This window comes from Carcharhinus amblyrhynchos, chromosome X (assembly GCF_965287045.1).
Source record: "Carcharhinus amblyrhynchos chromosome X, sCarAmb.v2.hapA, whole genome shotgun sequence".
Taxonomy (NCBI): Eukaryota; Metazoa; Chordata; class Chondrichthyes; order Carcharhiniformes; family Carcharhinidae; genus Carcharhinus; species Carcharhinus amblyrhynchos.
In genome coordinates, this window is record NC_137359.1 from 8383102 (window position 1) to 8401869 (window position 18768).

General features: G+C 44.3%; 1 protein-coding gene across 3 annotated transcripts; it reads left to right on the forward strand.

Annotated features, from left to right (window-relative positions):
* The first annotated feature begins 6640 nt into the window (after positions 1-6640).
* Positions 6641-18438, forward strand: LOC145361866 (uncharacterized). Of its 3 annotated transcripts, XR_013889882.1 has the most exons (3): positions 6641-6729; positions 11540-12559; positions 13434-18438. XR_013889882.1 is itself a non-coding variant. In XM_080217852.1 (2 exons), the coding sequence occupies exon 2, from the start codon at positions 11639-11641 to the stop codon at positions 12449-12451; it is 813 nt and encodes a 270-aa protein (XP_080073978.1). In that variant the 5' UTR covers positions 6641-6729; positions 11540-11638; the 3' UTR covers positions 12452-12701. The 3 variants fall into 3 exon arrangements, 2 of the variants coding, with proteins under 2 accessions (XP_080073978.1, XP_080073979.1); XM_080217852.1 differs by lacking the exon at positions 13434-18438 and having other exon boundaries at positions 11540-12701; XM_080217853.1 differs by lacking the exons at positions 6641-6729; positions 13434-18438 and adding an exon at positions 9388-9448 and having other exon boundaries at positions 11540-12701.
* The last annotated feature ends 330 nt before the right edge of the window (positions 18439-18768 follow it).

The following is an 18768-nucleotide window of genomic DNA, read 5'->3' on the forward strand; positions in this document are numbered from 1 at the left end:
TCCGTGGTCTGGGTCTCGGCTCCTCCCTCTGTGACTGGATCCTGAACTTCCTCACCCACAGACCACAATCAGTAAGGATCGGCAACAACACCTCCTCCACAATCATCCTCAACACCGGTGCCCCACAAGGCTGTGTTCTCAGCCCCCTACTATACTCCTTATACACCTATGACTGTGCGGCCAAATTCCCCTCCAATTTGATTTTCAAGTTTACTGACAACACCACCATAGTGGGTCGGATCTCAAACAATGATGAGGCAGAGTACAGGAACGAGACACAGAATCTGGTGAACTGGTGCGGCAACAATAATCTGTCCATCAATGTCAACAAAATGAAGGGGACTGTCATCAACTTAAGGAAGCATAAAGGAGAACAGGCCCCTGTCTACATCAATGGGGACAAAGTAGAAAGGGTGGAGAGCTTCAAGTTTTTTTGGTGTCCAGATCACCAACAACCTGTCCTGGTCTCCCCATGCTGCCACTATAGTTAAGAAAGCCCATCAACTTCTCAGGAAATTTGGCATGTCAGCTACGACTCTCACCAACTTTTCCAGATCACTATAGAAAGCATTCTTCCTGGTTGTATCACAGCTTGGTATGGGCTCCTGCTCTTCCCAAGACCGCAAGGAACAACAAAAGGTCATGAATGTAGCCCAATCCATCACGCAAACCAACCTCCCATCCGTTAACTCTGTCTACACTTCCCGCTGCCTTGGCAAAGCAGCCGGCATAATTAAGGACCCCACGCACCCCGGACATTCTCTCTTCCACCTTCTTCCTTCAGGAAAAAGATACAAAAGTCTGAGGTCATGTACCAAACGACTCAAGAACAGCTTCTTCTCTGCTGCTGTCAGACTTGGACTTATCTTGCATTAAGTTGATCTTTCTCTACGCCCTAGCTGTGACTGTGACACTACATTCTGCACTCTCTCCTTCTCTTTGAACAGTATGTTTTGTCTGTACAGCGCATAAGAAACAATACTTTCACTGTATGTTAACACATGTGACAATAATAAATGCAATCAAATGTCTTCCCTTCCCACTCCCATTGTTACCTTTGGTGTCCCCAAAGGATCCAGACTCACCCTTCCTCTTTCTCACCAGCTGCTCTTTAGCTTCAGCATCAGAAATACAGCACCAGTTTTCACATGTACACTTGATAACACCCAGCTCTACCTGATCACCATTCCCCTTTAATTGGTCACTTTTGTTAAAATATCAGACAGCTTATCTAACATTCAGCATGGATTAGCAGAACCTTTCTCAAACTTAATTATTGTGAAAATTAAAACTAATTCCCAGGCTACTGACTCCATCTTTCTTGCTTGGAAAAGTATGAGATCAAACCAGATTTCTATGAGGTCACTGTCACATTTGACATTGAGATGAGCTTCTAATCACATATTCACACCATCATGTTTGCAGCTCTAGGGCTTTTCCCTGGTGACTCATCTGATGAAGGAGCAGCGCTCCGAAAGCTAGTGGCTTGTGTTACCAAATAAACCTATTGGACTTTAACCTAGCGTTGTGAGACTTCTTACTGTGTTTACCCCAGTCCAACGCCAGCATCTCCACATCATGGCTTTTCCCTGGGAACAGCCCCAGGTAAAGGGCCACCATCCTGGTTCAGCAGGGAGCAGAGCGCATGCATAACCATCTTGGTTACACAGTCTATCCTTGTCCTTGTGGATCATAGAGTCCCCAAAGTGCAGAAGGAGGACATCTGATCCATCTATCTAAACTAACTCTATGTTACAGCATTTTATCCAGGCCTTATCCCTGTAACCCCACGTAGTTACCTCATAAATTCCCTTCACCTATAGACGTTGGGACACTAAGGGACAATTTAGCATGGACAATCCACCTAACCTGCACATCTTTCTCCTTACAGTTCTCAGTTTTTCCAAGTTTCGTGTTGCTTGCACGTAACATCAGGGGTCCTGAAACTGACTCCTGGGGAACTCCACTAGAAAACATACTGCAGTTCAATAAGCAACCCTTAACAATTATTCTGTTTCCAGTCATTTGGCTAATTTTCTATACATGTAACTATTGTCCTGTTTATTCTTTCAGTGCTAACCTTTGCTGAAAAAAAACTATTAAAGCTGCGTCATTTTGTCAATCCACATGACTACTTCAACAGAATTCCCCTTCTATGCTCTCTGTCACCTCAACAAAAAAACTCCTGCAAGTTTGTTAAAAATAGTTTGCCCTTCACAAATCAGGGGTGGCACGGTAGCACAGTGGTTAGCACTGCTGCTTCGCAGCTCCAGGGTCCTGGGCTTGATTCCCAGCTCGGGTCACTGTCGGTGTGAAGTTTGCACATTCTCCTCGTGTCTGCGTGGGTTTCCTCCAGGTGCCTGGGTGGGATTGTGTTCGGTGTAGACTCACTGGGCCGAAGGACCTGTTTCTGCACTGTAGGGTTCTATAAAATATCGAGGGCAGGGAGCTGCCCCGGTGGGGGGGTCCAATTGGAGGCAGAATGATTGAGACATGTTGAAAGACCTCTTGCCCAAGCAACATTCTCTTTTCCTGGAGCAGGATGAGCACACTGTCCATTGCCCCTAGAAATATGGCGGCCATTAACGCACGGCCTCCAACTCAGGTAGCGGCCCCAGTTGGTACGAACCAAAGTACCATCATGTTCGGGTTTTTAGTCCTGCATGGGGTGTTCACGAAGCCTCCATGCCCTCTCCCCCGCCTCCATTACCTTCCCACAAAGCTTCGCTTTTCTCAAGTTGTGACCGCCTTCGGTTCTCTGCTACAGCCACAGTGGTCATGATGTGGATGTGCCGGCGTTGGACTGGGGTAAACACAGTAAAAAGTCTGACAACACCAGGTTTTAGTCCAACCGATTTATTTGATAGTAAACGCACAAGCTTTCGAGGTTTCCCTCTTCGAATGCCATTCACCTGACGAAGAGGGAAACCTCGAAAGCTTGTGCGTTTACTATCAAATAAATCGGTTGGTCTAAAACCTGGTGTTGTCAGACTTTTTACAGCCACAGTGCACATGCTCCTCACCACAAGCAACTGCCTAGCCAGCTCTGAATGCTGGGTAAGTTGCCCTCCATTGGAAGGCGAAATTTCTCAATGGAAAATGATGTTGTGTGATCTAAATACACCTGGAGCCCTTGAGACAAAACCTGTGAGTTAATACAACAAACAATGTGCATGAACCATCCAGTCCAATCCTGTCCTGGGTGTAATTAACAACAAAAGAAGCCTCCCACAATTAGATATGAACTTATTGGAGTCTCAACAGGTGAGAAGAACAAGTGATTTTTTTTGTTCCCCCAAGGTCACATCTTTATGGTAAGAACGCACAAGCTTTTTTGACAATGAATTTCAATTTCTCACTAGTCTTCATGTGCACTTCAACATGCTGAGGACACAGATGATCCTAAATAGAAACAAAACATGCTGAAAATAGACAGTAGTTCTGCCAGTGTTTGTAAAGGACACATTTGGCCTACGACCTTTCATTGGAACTGCGCTGTATCAGTGCACACTTCATTTTAGCTCTGTTTCACAATCCACAAATCATAGAAATCCTACAGTGCAGAAGGAGGCCATTCAGCCCATCGAGTCTGCACCGACCACAATCCCACCCAAGACCTACCCTCATATCCACCCGCTAATCTCTCTAACCTACACATCTCACAACTCTAAGGGGCAATTTTTAGCATGACCAATCAACCTAACCTGCACATTTTTGGACTGTGGGAGGAAACCGGAGCACCCGAAGGAAACCCACGCAGACACAAGGGGAATGTGCAAACTCCACAGAGATAGTGAAGCAAGCCGGGAATCGAACCTAGGTCCCTGGAGCTGTGAAGCAGCAGTGCTAACCACTGTGCTGCCCACATGCTGCAGGTATTCTGTGGATTGGAAGCATTGTGTGTTTTTGGCTCATTTTGAATTAATGGTGACTAAATCATAGAATCCCTACAGCGCAGAAAGAGACCATTCAGCCCATTGAGTCTGCACCGACAGCAATCCCACCCAGTCCCCACTCCTGTAACCCCACATAGTTACCCTGCTAATCCCCCCGACACTAGGGTCAATTTAGCATAGCCAATCAACCATATCTGCACATCTTTGGACTGGGAGGAAACCCTCACAGACACCCGGAGAATGTACAAACTCCACACAGACAGTGACCCAAGGTGGCAACTGAACCTGAGTCCCTGGGACTCTGTGCCACGCTAATAAGAAATTAGGAGTGATTTCCATCTCTCCACAATTGGCAACATTGTCCACTTGTCTATCTTGTCGATTTCTTTCTTAAACTTAAAGACCTCAATCAGGTTATCCCTATCTTTTCCTGAAAAAAATAATACTTTTCACTGTCCACTAATACATGTGACAATAATAAATCAAATCAAAATCAGGATGGTGGATGATTTGGAGACGATGGTGTTCACATCCAACTCCTACCCTGATCCTGGTGGTGGAGTTTGGGAGATTCTGTCAAAATTCTCATCAGGTTTTAAATCTGAGAGTTAATCCCTCAATTCCATCCCCTGCTACACTGATATTGCTGTTTCTCTTTCTGTCTCTCACTCTTTCTTGACATCTGCTTTGATAGAGAACAGAGTCTTATGTAAGTCCAGATCAGGTGACAGATTCCGTTCCTGCAGACATTAGTGAACCAGTTCACATTAGTGAACTTCACTCAAAGGGTGGTGAATCTCTGGAATTCTCTGCCCATTGAAGTGGTGGAGGCTACCTCGTTGAATATATTTAAGTCACGGGTAGATAAATTTCTGATAGACAGGGGAATTAAGGGTTATGGGGAGAAAGCGGGAAAGTGGAACTGATTCACTGCAGATCAGCCATGATCTTATTGAATGGCGGGGCAGGCTCAAAGGCTAGATGGCCTACTCCTGCTCCTATTTCTTATGTTCTTAGTTGGGTTTTACAACAATCCAGCAGCTTTCATGGTCACTTTTTCCGAGTGTCAGCACCACAGATGACCAGATCCATTCAGCTCAATTTTACAACCTACTTTGTGTTTTTGTGCGTTCTGTCTCACTCCCTTTTTTTTTGTTTTAAAACAATTTCACAAGGTGTTAGAAGGGGAGCATTTCCAGTCAGGAAATTGAAACCAAACATCAATTCAGGGAATAGACACAGTTGCCCAATTTATTCGTAATTTGAATATTGTTGGATTTTGAACATGAAAGGAAAATGCACTGTTCACAGAAGGAAGATGGAAATTTGGGGACTGCAAGGAGGGATTCAGACTCCCTTCTGAACTTGAAAACACATTGGTGCAGTCACATTGGGAAGAGGCCATTCACCTGCTACTTGGGATCATCCAACCTGCAGGCACACTTGCAAATTCACAGGAGGGAGAGACTATTCATCTGCTCCAGATGCAGGAAGGGATTCATTCATTCATCTGATCTTTTGCAACACTAGCGGATTTCTCAGCAGAGAGAGGTCGTTCACCTGCTGTGAATGTGAGAATGGATTCTGACCTGCTGATACACCAGCGGGGTCACACAGGGGAGAGACCATTCACTTGCTCAGAGTGTGGGAAGGGATTCACTCAGTCATCCATCTTCTGAAATATCACCAAATTCACACTGGAGAGAGGCCATCCACCTGCTTAGTCGGAAGGGATTTACTCAGTCATACAACCTGCTGCAATACCAGCGATTTCACACTGGGAAGAAGCCATTGCCTACCCTGAATATGGCAAGGGATTAATTTGAACAACACGATTGCAAAGAACGTCAGCGATTTCACACTGGGGAGAGATCATTCATGAGCACCAAGCATGGCAAGGGATTCACTTTCTTATCCGGCTTGCTAAAACACCGGTGAGTTCATACCAACATGAGACCTTTTAAATGCCCAAACTGCTGGAAGTGCTTTAAAAGTACCCGGGACCTGATATCCTATCAAAATGCCCACACTGATGAGAAACCTTTCAGGTGTTCTAGGGACTGGATTCAAGTGATCATCTGTGCTCACTCTACACCAGTGAGTTCCCACTGGGCAGAAACCATTCACGTGCTCTGAGTGTCTCTAAATTTCTCTGTTTCTGAGCCCTGAACCCACATCTTTCTTTAGTTTCTCCCCTCCCTGTGCTCGTCGTGTCCACCCACCTGCTGCTCATTGCCCAGTGAACTGATCACCCAACGTCCCCATGTTGGCTGGTATTTTTAATCATTCTCTCTTTTCAGGTACTGTTCCTCTTTCTTTCAAATCTACCGTCATCATTCCCTTCTGAAAATAAAAAAAAAACAAACTTGACCCAATGTCCTTATCATCCCAATTTCCTTTTCCTCTCCCATGTCATGGTCATCTCCCAAATCCATGCTCATCTTTCCTGGGAGTGCATGTTTGAATCCTGCAATATGATTTGTATCCCTGTCACAGCTCTTCTCAGAGTCATAAATTTAATGCAATGTGAATGTGATTCAGGTAAATTATCCATCTCACTCTGCCTGCACTCTCTGAACCCATCTGACCTCTCTCACTGACACCTCACAATGCCCGGCTGATTGACAGCAGCTCCAGGCCAATGGGAAGAGAGGGGGCGGGGCTGCGCCTTTAACCAATCGGAGTGAATGAGGGGCGGGGCCGGGAGTTGAGTATGCGCAATGCGAGTTGTGGTGATGGCCAGATGTTTTTCTGGGATGTGCTCTCGGTGAATGATTGTGAACAGGAGCGAGAGGTCTGGCGGGTGGACGGAAAGGCTTCGTAAACGTGTTTTGTAAGTTGCAAAGTCCTGAAAATCTTTTTCCCGGTTGTCCACAGCAGAGCTGTAGTTTTTCCCCAAAACCTGAGTTCACGTACGTCACTTTACTAGCGGGCTACGCGTCCGACAACGCATGCGCCGCCGTGGATCCTTTGTGAGGGGCAACGTGAGATTTGGCGCATGCGTGGTCGCTATGTGTGTGAGGGGCAATGTTCTTTTCAATGGGTGTGGAGATGCTGTCGTTGGACTGGGGTAAACACAGTAAGAAGTCTCATAACACCAGGTTAAAGTCCAACAGGTTTATTTGGTAGCCAAAGCCACTACCTTTCAGAGCGCTGTACCTTCTTCAGGTAAGTGGGAGTTCTGTTCACAAAGACACAAACTTAAATAATGGTTGGAATGCGAGTCTTCACAGCTAATCAAGTCTTAAAGGCGCAGAAAATATGAGTGGAGATAGCATTAAGTATGGGTTAATGAGATGTGTATTGTCTCCAGACAGGACAGTAAGTAAAATGTTGCAAGCCCAGGCAAGTCATGGGGGTTACAAATAGTGTGACATGAACCCATATCAGGTCGACAATGTTAGCCAAGTTGCAACAGTATGTACCATGTACCTGGTGGATGGTGTTGTCATGTGGGATGATGGCATCCGTGTCGATGATCTGGCACGTCTTGCAGAAGTTGCTGTGGCAGGGTTGTGTGGTGTTGTGGTCACTGTTCCCCTGAAGGCTAGGTAGTTTGCTGCAGACAATGGTCTGTTTGAGGTTGTGCAATTGTTTGAAGGTAAGAACTGGGGGTGCGGGGATGGCCTTGGCGAGATGTTTGTCTTCATCAATGACGTGTTGAAGGCTCCAGAGAGGGTGTCGTAGCTTTTCCGCTCCAAGGAAATACTGGATGACGAAGGGTACTCTGTCCACCGTCTCCCGTGTTTGTCTTCTGAGGAGGTAGGTGTGATTTTTCACTGTGGCGCATCTGAACTGTTGATCGATGAGTCGAACACCATATCCTGTTCTTATGAGTGCATCTTTCAGCGTCTGGAAGTGTCTGTTGTGATCCTCCTCATCTGAGCAGATCCTGTGTATACGGAGGGCTTGTCCGTAGGGAATGACTTCTTCAACAGGTTTAGGGTGGAAGCTGGAGAATGGAGCATGGTGAGGTGATCCGTGGGCTTGTAGTACAGCGAAGTGCTGAGATGACCGTCCTTGATGGAGATGCGCGTGTCCAAGAATGCAGCCAATTCTGGAGAATAGTCCATGATGAGTCTGATGGTGGGATGGAACTTGTTGATGTTATCATATAGTTGTTTCAGTGATTGTTCACCATGAATCCAAAGGAAGAAAATGTCATCGATGTATCTAGTGTATAGCATCGGTTGAAGGTCCTGTGCGGTGAAGAGGTCTTGTTCGAGCCTGTGCATGAAGATGTTGGCATATTGAGGTGCAAATTTGGTTCACATGGCTGTTCCGTGTGTCTGGATGAAAAACTGGTTGTTGAAGATGAAGACATCCAGGATGAAGTGGATGAGTTGTAAAATTGCATCTGGAGACTGGCAGTTGGCGGCATTGAGTACTGAAGCAGTTGCAGCAATGTCATCATTGCGGAGGATGCTGGTGTACGGTGCCGAGACATCCATTGTGATGAGAAGTGCTCCTGGTTTAACTGCTCCATGTGTGCTGAGTTTCTGTAGGAAGTCCGTAGTGTCACGACAAAAGCTGGGGGTTCTTTGTACAAATGGGGGATTTCAGGATGCCATCGACGTAGCTGGAGAGGTTCTTGCATAGGGTCCCGTTGCCCGATACGATGGGACGGCTCGGTGTGTGTGCCTTCGGGAGGCAGTAGAGATCTCCAACGTGGGGAGTACTTTTGATGAGAGCACGGAGGGTGCTCTGAAGGTCCGGATGAGAGGCCTTGCAACTTGGCCAACGTTGTCTACCTGATACGCTGCAGGAAAGGATGTCCCGAAGCATGGTACATTGGGGAGACCATGCTGACACTACGACAATGGATGAATGAACACTGCTCGACAATCACCAGGCAAAACTGTTCTCTTCCTGTTGGGGAATACTTCAGTGCTTACGGGCATTCAGCCTCTGATCTTCGGGTAAGCGTTCTCCAAGGCGGCCTTCACGACACATGACAGCACAGAGTCACTGAGCAGAGACTGGTAGCCAAGTTCTGCACACGAGAGAACGGTCTCAACTGGGATCTTGGGTTCATGTCACACTATCTGTAACCCCCACGACTTGCCTGGGCTTGCAAAATCTCACTAACTCTCCTGTCTAGAGACAATGCACATCTCTTTAACCTGTGCTTAACGCTGTCTCCACTCACATTGTCTATACCTTTAAGACTTGATTAGCTGTAAAGACTCGCATTCCAACCATTATTTTGTAAATTGAGTTTGTGTCTTTATATGCCCTGCTTGTGAACAGAACTCCCACTCACCTGATGAAGGGGCAGCGCTCCAAAAGCTTTTGCTACCAAATAAACCTGTTGGACTTTAACCTGGTGTTGTGAGACTTCTTACTATCTTTTCAATGGGCGCAGCTTGTGAATTAAACTACTTCAACACATGAACGGTCTGGTTCTGCCTCGGACGGTTCTCAGGGAGTGGAGTTTACAGTGGGACTGAAGACAATGACTTCAGTCTTCCCAAAATTTAAATGCAGTACATTTCTGCTCCCCCAATTCTGGATGTCAGATCAATCAGTTCCTCTCCAAGTCTGACTTTGAGGTGATGGTTTTCACATTCACCTGCTTCGCTGGTCCTTTTAGGTGGTGATGAGGATTTTGGAGATTGTCTCATAGGTGTGGTTGTGTTTTGTATGAAGTACGACTGAGCACTGTGTCAACCAACAGTTACTACAGAATCCCCACTGTGCAGAAGGAGGTCATTCAGCCCACCGAGCCTCCCAGACCCTATCTGTGTCACCCCACATATTTACCCCACTAATTTCCCTTACCTACACATCTTTGTACATTAGAGACAATTTAACATGTCCAATTGAGCTAACTTGCACATCCTTGAATTTTGGGGCGAGACTGGAGCACCTGAAGCAAACCTATGCAGACATGGTGCTTCACAAACACCCAGCGGAGGCCATGAAAAATACCTTAAAACCACCATCTTTATAAAGGCAGCAGGGCGCATAGATGCCTCATCCTGCGCCAGGCACAGGACTTTGATTTTATTCGTTATTGTCACATTTATTAATATACAGTGAAAAGTATTGTTTCTTGCAAGCTATACAGACAAAGCAGATCGTATGTAGCAAAGGAAAGGACAGGGTGTAGAATGTAATATTGTAGCCATACCTGGGATATAGAAAAAGATCAACTTAATGCAAGGTAAGTCCATTCAAAAGTCTGATGGCAGCAGAGAAGAAGCCTTTTTTTGTCGTATGATACATGTCCAGAGACATTTGTGTCTTTGGTGGAAGAGAGTATGTCTGGAGTGCATGGAGTGGCTGATTATGTTGGCTGTTCTTCGTGGCAGCAGGAAATGTAGATGGTGTCAATGGATGGGAGGCTGGTTTGAGTGATGGATTGGACTTTGTTCACAAGCCCAGTCCATTGATCAATTGGGCCAGTGGGCTGACGAGTGGCAGATGAAGTTTAATTTAGATAAATGTGAGGTGATGCATTTTGGTAGGTCGAACCAGGGTAGGACTTACTCAGTTAATGGTAGGGCGCTGGGGAGAGTTATAGAACAAAGATCTAGGGGTAGGTGTTCACAGCACGTTGAAAGTGGAGTCACAGGTGAATAAAGTGGTGAAGAAGGCATTCAGTATGCTTGGTTTCATTGGTCAGAACATTGAATACAGGAGTTGAAACATCTTGTTGAAGATGTCCACAACATTGGTAAGGCCACATTTGGAATACTGTGTACAGTTGTGGTCACCCTTTTTATAGAAAGGATATTATTAAACGAGAAAGAGTGCAGAAAAGGTTTACTAGGATCCTACCAGGACTTGATGGTTTGAATTATAAGGAAAGGATAGATAGACTGGGACTTTTTTCTCTGGAGCATAGAAGGCTTAGGGATGATGTTATAGAAGTCTATAAAATAATGAGGGGCATAGTTAGTCAATATCTTTTCCCAAAGGTAGGGGAGGCCGAAACTAAAGGGAATAGGTTTAAGGTGAGAGGGGAGAGATACAAAAGAGTCCAGAGGGGCAATTTCTTCACACACAGGATGGTGAGTGTCTGGAACAAGGTGCCAGAGGTAGTAGTAGAGGCAGGTACAATTCTGCCTTTTAAAAAGCATTTAGACAGTTACATGAGTAAGATGGGTATAGAGGGATGTGGGCCAAGTGTGGGGAATCGGAACAAGCTTCGACGTTTTTAAAAAAAAAATGGCGGCATGGACATGTTGGGCTGAAGGGCTTGTTTCCATGCTGTAAACCTCTGTGACTCTAAGCCTTTGTAATATTTTGTGGTCTTGGACAGAGCAGGAGCCATACCAAGCTGTGATGCAACCAGAAATAATACTTTCTGTGGTGCATCTGTGGAAGTTGGTGAGAGTTGAAGTGGACATGTCAAATTTCCATCATCTCCTGAGAAAGTGGTGGTGTTGGTGCGCTTTTCTAACTATAGTGTCGGCATGGAGGGAGTCGGACAGGTTGTTTGTGATCTGGACACATAAAAACTTGAAGTTGTCTGTGTGGGTTTCCTCCATGTGCTCCTGTTTCCCCTCTCAGTCCAAGTGATGGAAACAACTTTTACATGGAATTAGGGGAGCATTTACACACAAAACTCAAAGCAAATGCAATCTTTGTGTCTTCTCAGTTTATAACCTGGACTGATACTGACTTTCTTTTACCAGGATATTTAACGAAGACTGGAAACTCAATCTAAACATCACATCAATATTTAACAAGAGTCACTCAATCCATCAGGACCAGAATATTAGTAGATTTTGAACATGGGAAAAAACAGCACTGTTCGCATTGTGGTGAAACCGTGGATATGTGTAGACTGTGGGAAGGGATTCAATTATCCCTCTGGCCTGAAAACTCATCGGCGCACTCACACTGGGGAGAGGCCGATCATCTGCTCCAAGTGTGGGAAGGGATTCACTCAGTCGTCTGCTCTGCAGAAACACCTGCGAGTTCACTCTGGGGAGAGACCGTTCATCTGCTCTGATTGTGGGAAGGGATTCACTCAGTCATCCCATCTGCAGACACACAAGAGAATTCACACTGGGGAGAGACCATTCACCTGCTCTGAGTGTGGGATGGGGTTCATTAATTTGACAAATCTTCAGACACACAAGAGACTGCACAGTCAGGAGAAGTCATTTATCTGCTCCAAGTGTGGGAAAGAATTCACTCAGTCATTTGACCTGCTGACACACCAGCAAGTTCACACTGGGGAGAAACCGTTCATCTGCACCGAGTGTGGGAAGAGGTTCGCTAGGTCATCCTACCTACTGAGACACCATGTTCACGCAGCCAAGACCTTGTTTATATGTACCGACTGCGGGAAGGCCTATGGAAGTTCCCAGGACCTGAAGTCCCATCAACGTATTCACACTGATGTGAGACCATTTGGATGCCCTCATTGTGAGGCACGGTTCAGGAGATCAAATGACCTCCTGGTACACAAGCGCAGTCACACTGGAGAGAAGCCGTTCACCTGCTCTGTTTGTGGAAAGGGCTTCACTCAGTCATCCAACCTACTGAGACACCAGCAAGTTCACACTAAAGAACGGGCTGCTCAGTTACCTCAAAATTGATTTCATTAACTGAAACAGCATCACGTCCATACTTCTGAGAGACCATTCTGTGTGTGGACGGGGATTCTCTCAGTCATTTCCACAACTGAGACGCCATCAAGTTCACAAGTAATTACGTTGATTGGATTTTGCTGTTAATCATTATCAAGAATACACCAGGGGAGATCTCATTGAGACGTATAAGATGATGAATGGGATGGATAGGATAGAGGTGGAGAGACTCTTCCCGCTCAAAAAAGACAGTAGGACTAGGGGGCACAGCCTCAAGATAAAGGGGAGGCGGTTTAGAACGGAGTTGAGGAGGAACTTCTTCACTCAAAGGGTGGTGAATCTCTGGAATTCTCTGCCCGTTGAAGTGGTGGAGGCTGCCTCGCTAAATATTTTTAAGAAGCGGGTTGATGGGTTTTTGATAAGAGAAGGGATTAAGGGTTATGGGGAGAGGGCGGGAATGTGGAACTGAGCCACGACAGATCAGCCATGATCTTATTGAATGGCGGGGCAGGCTCGAAGGGCTAGATGGCCTACTCCTGCTCCTATTTCTTATGTTCTTATGGACTGCAGCAGTTCAAGAAGGCAGCTCACCACCACCTCCCCAAGGGCAATTAGTAATGGACAATGAATGCTGTCCTAACCAGCGATGCCCACATCCCAGGAATGAATTAAACACAAGACTGATCCATGTATGTTGGAGTCATTCTATTTGTTTTAGGAGGATGCAGGCACTTTCCTGTCTAATTAAACAAGTGTATAAGATGGTCTTTGTAGATCAGAGACAGAAATAGAGATAATTGCAATCAGTCTGAATCCAGTATTCTGCCATTCTCAGGCGTTTTGTCTTGAATGATAACAGATGGGATGAAGCCAAATCTTCAGCTTAAATTGTCCCCATGCTATCAGTGGGAAGGGTTAACATCTCTGCTTGTTTGTAAAGGGTGAAGCAAACATTTGCAAATGCATGTGACTGTGTCAACTTTATTTTCAGATCAAAGATGGACCAGGCACCATTCTCATCCTCAACAGAAAATTTCAACAATTTTGTTTTGGTATTTTTCTCTGCTTTACCCAAATGTTTTTTTGATTTCTTCGGGTGTCTTTCAGAATCATTGCATTTAAACTGAAGAAAAATGAGACGAGAAAAGTTAACTTCCACTGGTAAACAGAAACTTCAACCTCCTGAGATGTTCAAGACAGTGTGAGTCCCCAAAGCTTCGGAGCTCTGAAATGTAACCTCAAGGCTGAAGCTTATCTTCAGGGAATGAAACTTTTGGTGCCTTTTACAATTTTACCAATAAAGTGTACTTCAAATTGAAAGCTTTACTTAAACTCAGTTTCACTTTTCTCAGCACGGAAGCTGGCAGCATTTTTGATTAAATCCCAATTGTAGATTTCTCTTGTAGCTGGTTTATGGAGCAGACCATGTTCACTGTCGATCACACAGCACAGAAACCACACTGTGCTTCTGGATGCACTCGGGCTGTGAGTAGATGGAATATTGCCTCTACTAGCGAAGGACTTCCCAGCTGAGGAGTGAGATGTTCCTGTGGTTGTTGCGATCTCCTCTGTTACTTTTCTTTTTTTCTATAGTGTGATGATTTTTGTGTCACACATCTCCTGAGGAATGGATCCTACCCTCCAGCAGAGAAGGAGCAGGAGGTGATGAAGGTGTGGCAGTAGATGGGGGCTTTCCGGGATGGAGCAGTTCAGTTGGAATTCCATCTTTGCCGGGTGCCTTTCTGCTCACTCAATGATCAACGGCCTTTTCCAGCTCAAGTGATGAGGCTTCCTCGCCCAACTTAACCAAGGCAGGAAACTGCAGAAGAATGTCAGAGACTGGGAGATGTCTGTCTCACAGCAGTAAAGCTTATAACAATGTTTAACCCAGAGGGCCATCTGTTCTTTTCTATTGGTGAGTAATTCACCCGTCTGCCAATCTCAGGGAGGTAACATTACTGATGGTAGCACCAAACACCCTCTTGTTCCTGCCATTCACAGCATGTAGATATTGGTTGCCAAAGACAGTTTGGATTTCTTGACATAGGCTGATCCTGTATTTATTTACACTTTATCTCCTGATCCTCTACACCTACTGCATTGGCTAGTTTCAAGGTGTGCAGAGTCCAGCTGTTGGATTTGTGTTGTGCATCAGGTATCTCTTTTGCATTTTATTTCAATGACCAATGTTATCTTTGCTGAGTGAGCCTCAAACAAGTCTTTGTGGGTTCCACCTTTACCAAATGTTGCTGCTGCTGTGTCAAACGATTGAACTCAGTGACTTCCAAAGTTCATTCATATCATGCTGATTCATAAAGTTTCATTGAAATGACTGCAAAGTATTTCAGGACCTGACACTTCATGTTCCATTCAAAATTCATTAATTTTGAGTTACTGTACAGAGATCTTGAATTAAGGGAAAACATCACAGTGCCTTTAATGAGGGTCAGTGCAGTCATAAAATTCAGAGGTGGGGAGGGGTTGTGGTTAAAGGAATAGTCCAGAACCATGGGTCATAGTCTAAAAATAAGGCGTAAGCTTTTTAGGACCGAAATGATGAGAAATGTCTTCATCAGCGAGTGGTTAGTCTGTAGAATTCACTATTATAGAAAGTACAAGCCAAAACATTGTATCTTCTCAAGAAAGGGTTAGATGTAGCTTTTGGGGTAAAGAGATCAAATAATATGGGGTGGGGAGGGGTGCCATGAATCAGACTATTGAGTTGGATAATAAACTATGATAATGAATGGGGGAGCAGGCTTGAATAGCCACCAGTTGTTCTCCATCAATTTTATTCTGAGTAGTAGCAACTTGAAGCTTTAACTTGTTGCTAACCTGATTGAAAATAAGCTCATGAGATATCCTCAATCAGCTTCTGTGGGGCAATTGGTCAGTGTGTTTAGCTGTTAATTGAAAGTTCGCTGGTTTGAGAACATCCAGCGACGGATCTTTCTCTGTTGCTTCCCTGCCAGCATTCATTGACACACATTCCAGGTTCACAATGGGGATTTGGGTAACAAATAAATCTTTTTGAAATGTTGTTCATTCTATTGTTATTCGATATTTCCTACATTATGTAGTTAATGAATATTTTGTTAGGGACCAGATCAGAAACCCAAGGTGTATTATGAAGTTAGAGAAGATTCCAACTTTGTTTTTATTTTAAGTTTAGTGTGAAGAACAAGGTGTTTCATTCCAGGTGTGATTCTGTTGACTCACTAGGAAGTTTTTATCAAAACAAACAATAACAGAATTAATGAACTTAACTTTTACCAATTGAAATACTTAAACATGACAAAAGTCAATTAACTGTTAGTTCTAATTTCAGGAATATTCCTCATTGATCCAAACTCCTCTTCAAAACTAGTTAGAAAAAACACACAAGCTTACATGGGCTTCGTCAAGCGCCCAAATCGTATTGGGGGAGAGAGAAAGAGACCTATTGCATAGCGCAAACAGCTGGCTCCAAAGAGAGAAACACTTCTTGCAAACCAAAGCAGAATCTGCCTGCTTGTCTTTGTAAGCCTAGCTCCTCGCGCTAGTACAAAATTTTTCTCTTGTCAATTCTACTCTGAACCCAGGGGCCAACCCAAAAAAAAACTGCATTACCTCACATTAAAACAATCTCCAGGATCAATTCTTCTCCTACATTCTCAGCATGTGGACTGCCTGGAGCAGACAGATTAGCATCATTTAAGCAGAGCGGGCTCATAAATATATTCTTCACAAGAACCATGATTGAAATGTATTTCTTAAACACACAATATCATTGTTCATTCCCGCCTTAAAAATGAACGTGAAAAGATGGCTTTGTTTTTCAATAATCTCTTAGTTTCACACTATTAGCATTCCATATCATATAAAATCTACACTTGCAAATATAACAGTAGTATAGTCCAGTTCAATCTTTCTCTTCCAACACTGAACGTTCTATCTTTCATTAAAGTTGTGATAAAGCATCTGCAATCATGTTCTCTTCTTTCTTTTCTTGACAGGTTGCTTTCTCTTTTTTTTCAAAGCCTTCTTCAGTTCATGAGTCTGATTAGATTCCAATCTTGAGTTTAATTTTGTCATGTAAATTCGTTCTGGGAATGTCTGCAGAGAGCTGGGCACAATTTGAAGGGTAAAACTACACTGGAGGCAAACTGGCACAAACTTCTTCAGATTTGCTTCTTAATTTCCTTCACTGAGTCAATCTGGTGTTCTTATAAATTCACCCCACTCAGTTTTCATTCTATTTGATAAGGCCCACGAGACCTTGCTTTTAAAGATTCACTGGTAATAATCTCCCATGAGCAAAACCAGAAACTTTTGATCGCTTATCCACGGCTTTATTTATCACATGCTGTGCCACTTTTAAACGTTGTCTGGCCAACTCACCAGCCCCAGTTCATCTCTCCCTAAATTTTGAACCATAGTCCAAATAATGTCATCTCAAAACACTGACTCAGCAATTAATACACAACTGGTGTGTCAGTGAGAGCTGATGATCACCTGATTCCAGTCCCAGTGAGAGCACCTGAAAGGTCACTCATCAGTGTGAACACATTGATGGGACATGAGTTCCCTAGAACTTTTAAAGCACTTCTCACAGTCTGGACATTCAAAAGGTCTCTCATCGCTGTGTACTCGCTGATGATTCAGCAGGTTGGAGGGGGAAGTGAATTTCTTCCCACATTTGGAGCAGGTGAATGGGTTATCCTCAGTGTGAACTTGCTGGTGTGTCAGCAATTCTGTTGATGTAATGAATGCCTTCTCACACTCCGAGCAGGTGAATGGTCTCTCACCAGCGAATGCATGCTGGAGAATCAGAAGGTGAAATGACCAGCAGATATAAATCCCTGTCCTCTGCACTGACTCGCATTCACTCGTCTATTACCCTGTCCTCACTGACCTACACTGGCTGTGGTTAAACAATGACTCACTTTAAAACTTGCATTCTTAACTTCAAATCTCTCCATGATTTGCTTTCCCCTATTTCTAGTCACAGACGTTTGAATCTTATTACACAGACACACTTACATTCATGTTCTGATTAATCGAGTGACTGTCAGGCTTTGATCTGATGTTTGCTTTGAGTTTGCAGCCCTCAAAGCCTGACCACCTAATATCCTGGTTTAAAAAAAATGTTTAAGTTATCACTGTTAGCGCAGGATAGAAATTTAGAAGACACAACTGTTCTCTTAGTGTGTGTTGTGTGTGTAAATGCACCCCTTCTAATCCCCTATAAAAGGAGTTTCCAAAAGCCATCAGTGTGAGTCAATCTTTTTATTGATCAAACAGTTTACAAGTACAAAATACATTTTCAAATTACAAACCGGAATACAATACCATCTCACAATAATAAATTTGAGAGGTAACATCTGCTACAACAATAACCATACCATTTTTAATACAATAGCACAAACAACATAGTACAGTAACAAACAGCTAGTATGCATTACGAGTTATCCACAACAGGCCTTCCAAGGTTGCAAATAACTCTCACAGTGACAATAAACCAGTCAGCTATAATATAAATACAATCCTGACAGCTAACACACTGTCCTTTAACCAATAACAATAAGAAAGGAGTCCACTGTAAGTTATCGACAACTTTTTAGGGCTTTTCCCTCCGTACTTTCCTCTTCTGAGGGTTTCACCTCCCGGGCTGTGCTACACCTTTCTGAGGCTAGACCTTCCTGCAGTCACATTGTGAAATAATACATCAGCAAACTTATATAAACACGGTACAGCAAGTAATATACCCCTCTTAATATAATAACAAACATCTCTGTTTCAATGAAATTACTGTTGTGAGTCATCTGCAGCCCACCCGGGGTTCACCCTTTGGAGTTTTGCCTTCCGGATTTTTGCCTGCTGGATCAGCTTACCTCTAACTGGGGGTAACTCTATCTGAGGGGTTACTCTATCCAAGGATTACACTGTCTGGGCTACAGGCAATCCACAATGATAAATTATAAAACAACAACTAATATTAACACAATAGTCACAATAATATATCCTCCTCAATACAGTAACAACTGTTTGTTACTGTATCGTGTAACAAATACTCTAATACTCTATGGGGGTGTGGGGTGGGGGGGCAACCTTCTGGAGGTTCTCTGGGAGTTACACCTTACAGATTATTGGTCAGGGTGGGAGGCAGGGGAGAAGTGGGCCTCTGGGGTACTCTGGACACAACCTTCCGGATCTTGCCTCAGACAACCCTCCGGGGTTACTCTGTCCGCAGCTTCGCCTTCTGGATTTTTCCCTTGCTGGAGGTTACACCCTCTGGGGTTACTCTAGCCGGTGGGTGGGATGCCCTCTGGGCCAAAAGTAATGCC

Coding starts and splice junctions, on each gene's coding strand:
- LOC145361866 (XM_080217852.1), top strand. CDS start 11,639: ATGGGAAAAAACAGCACTGTTCGCATTGTGGTGAAACCGTGGATATGT.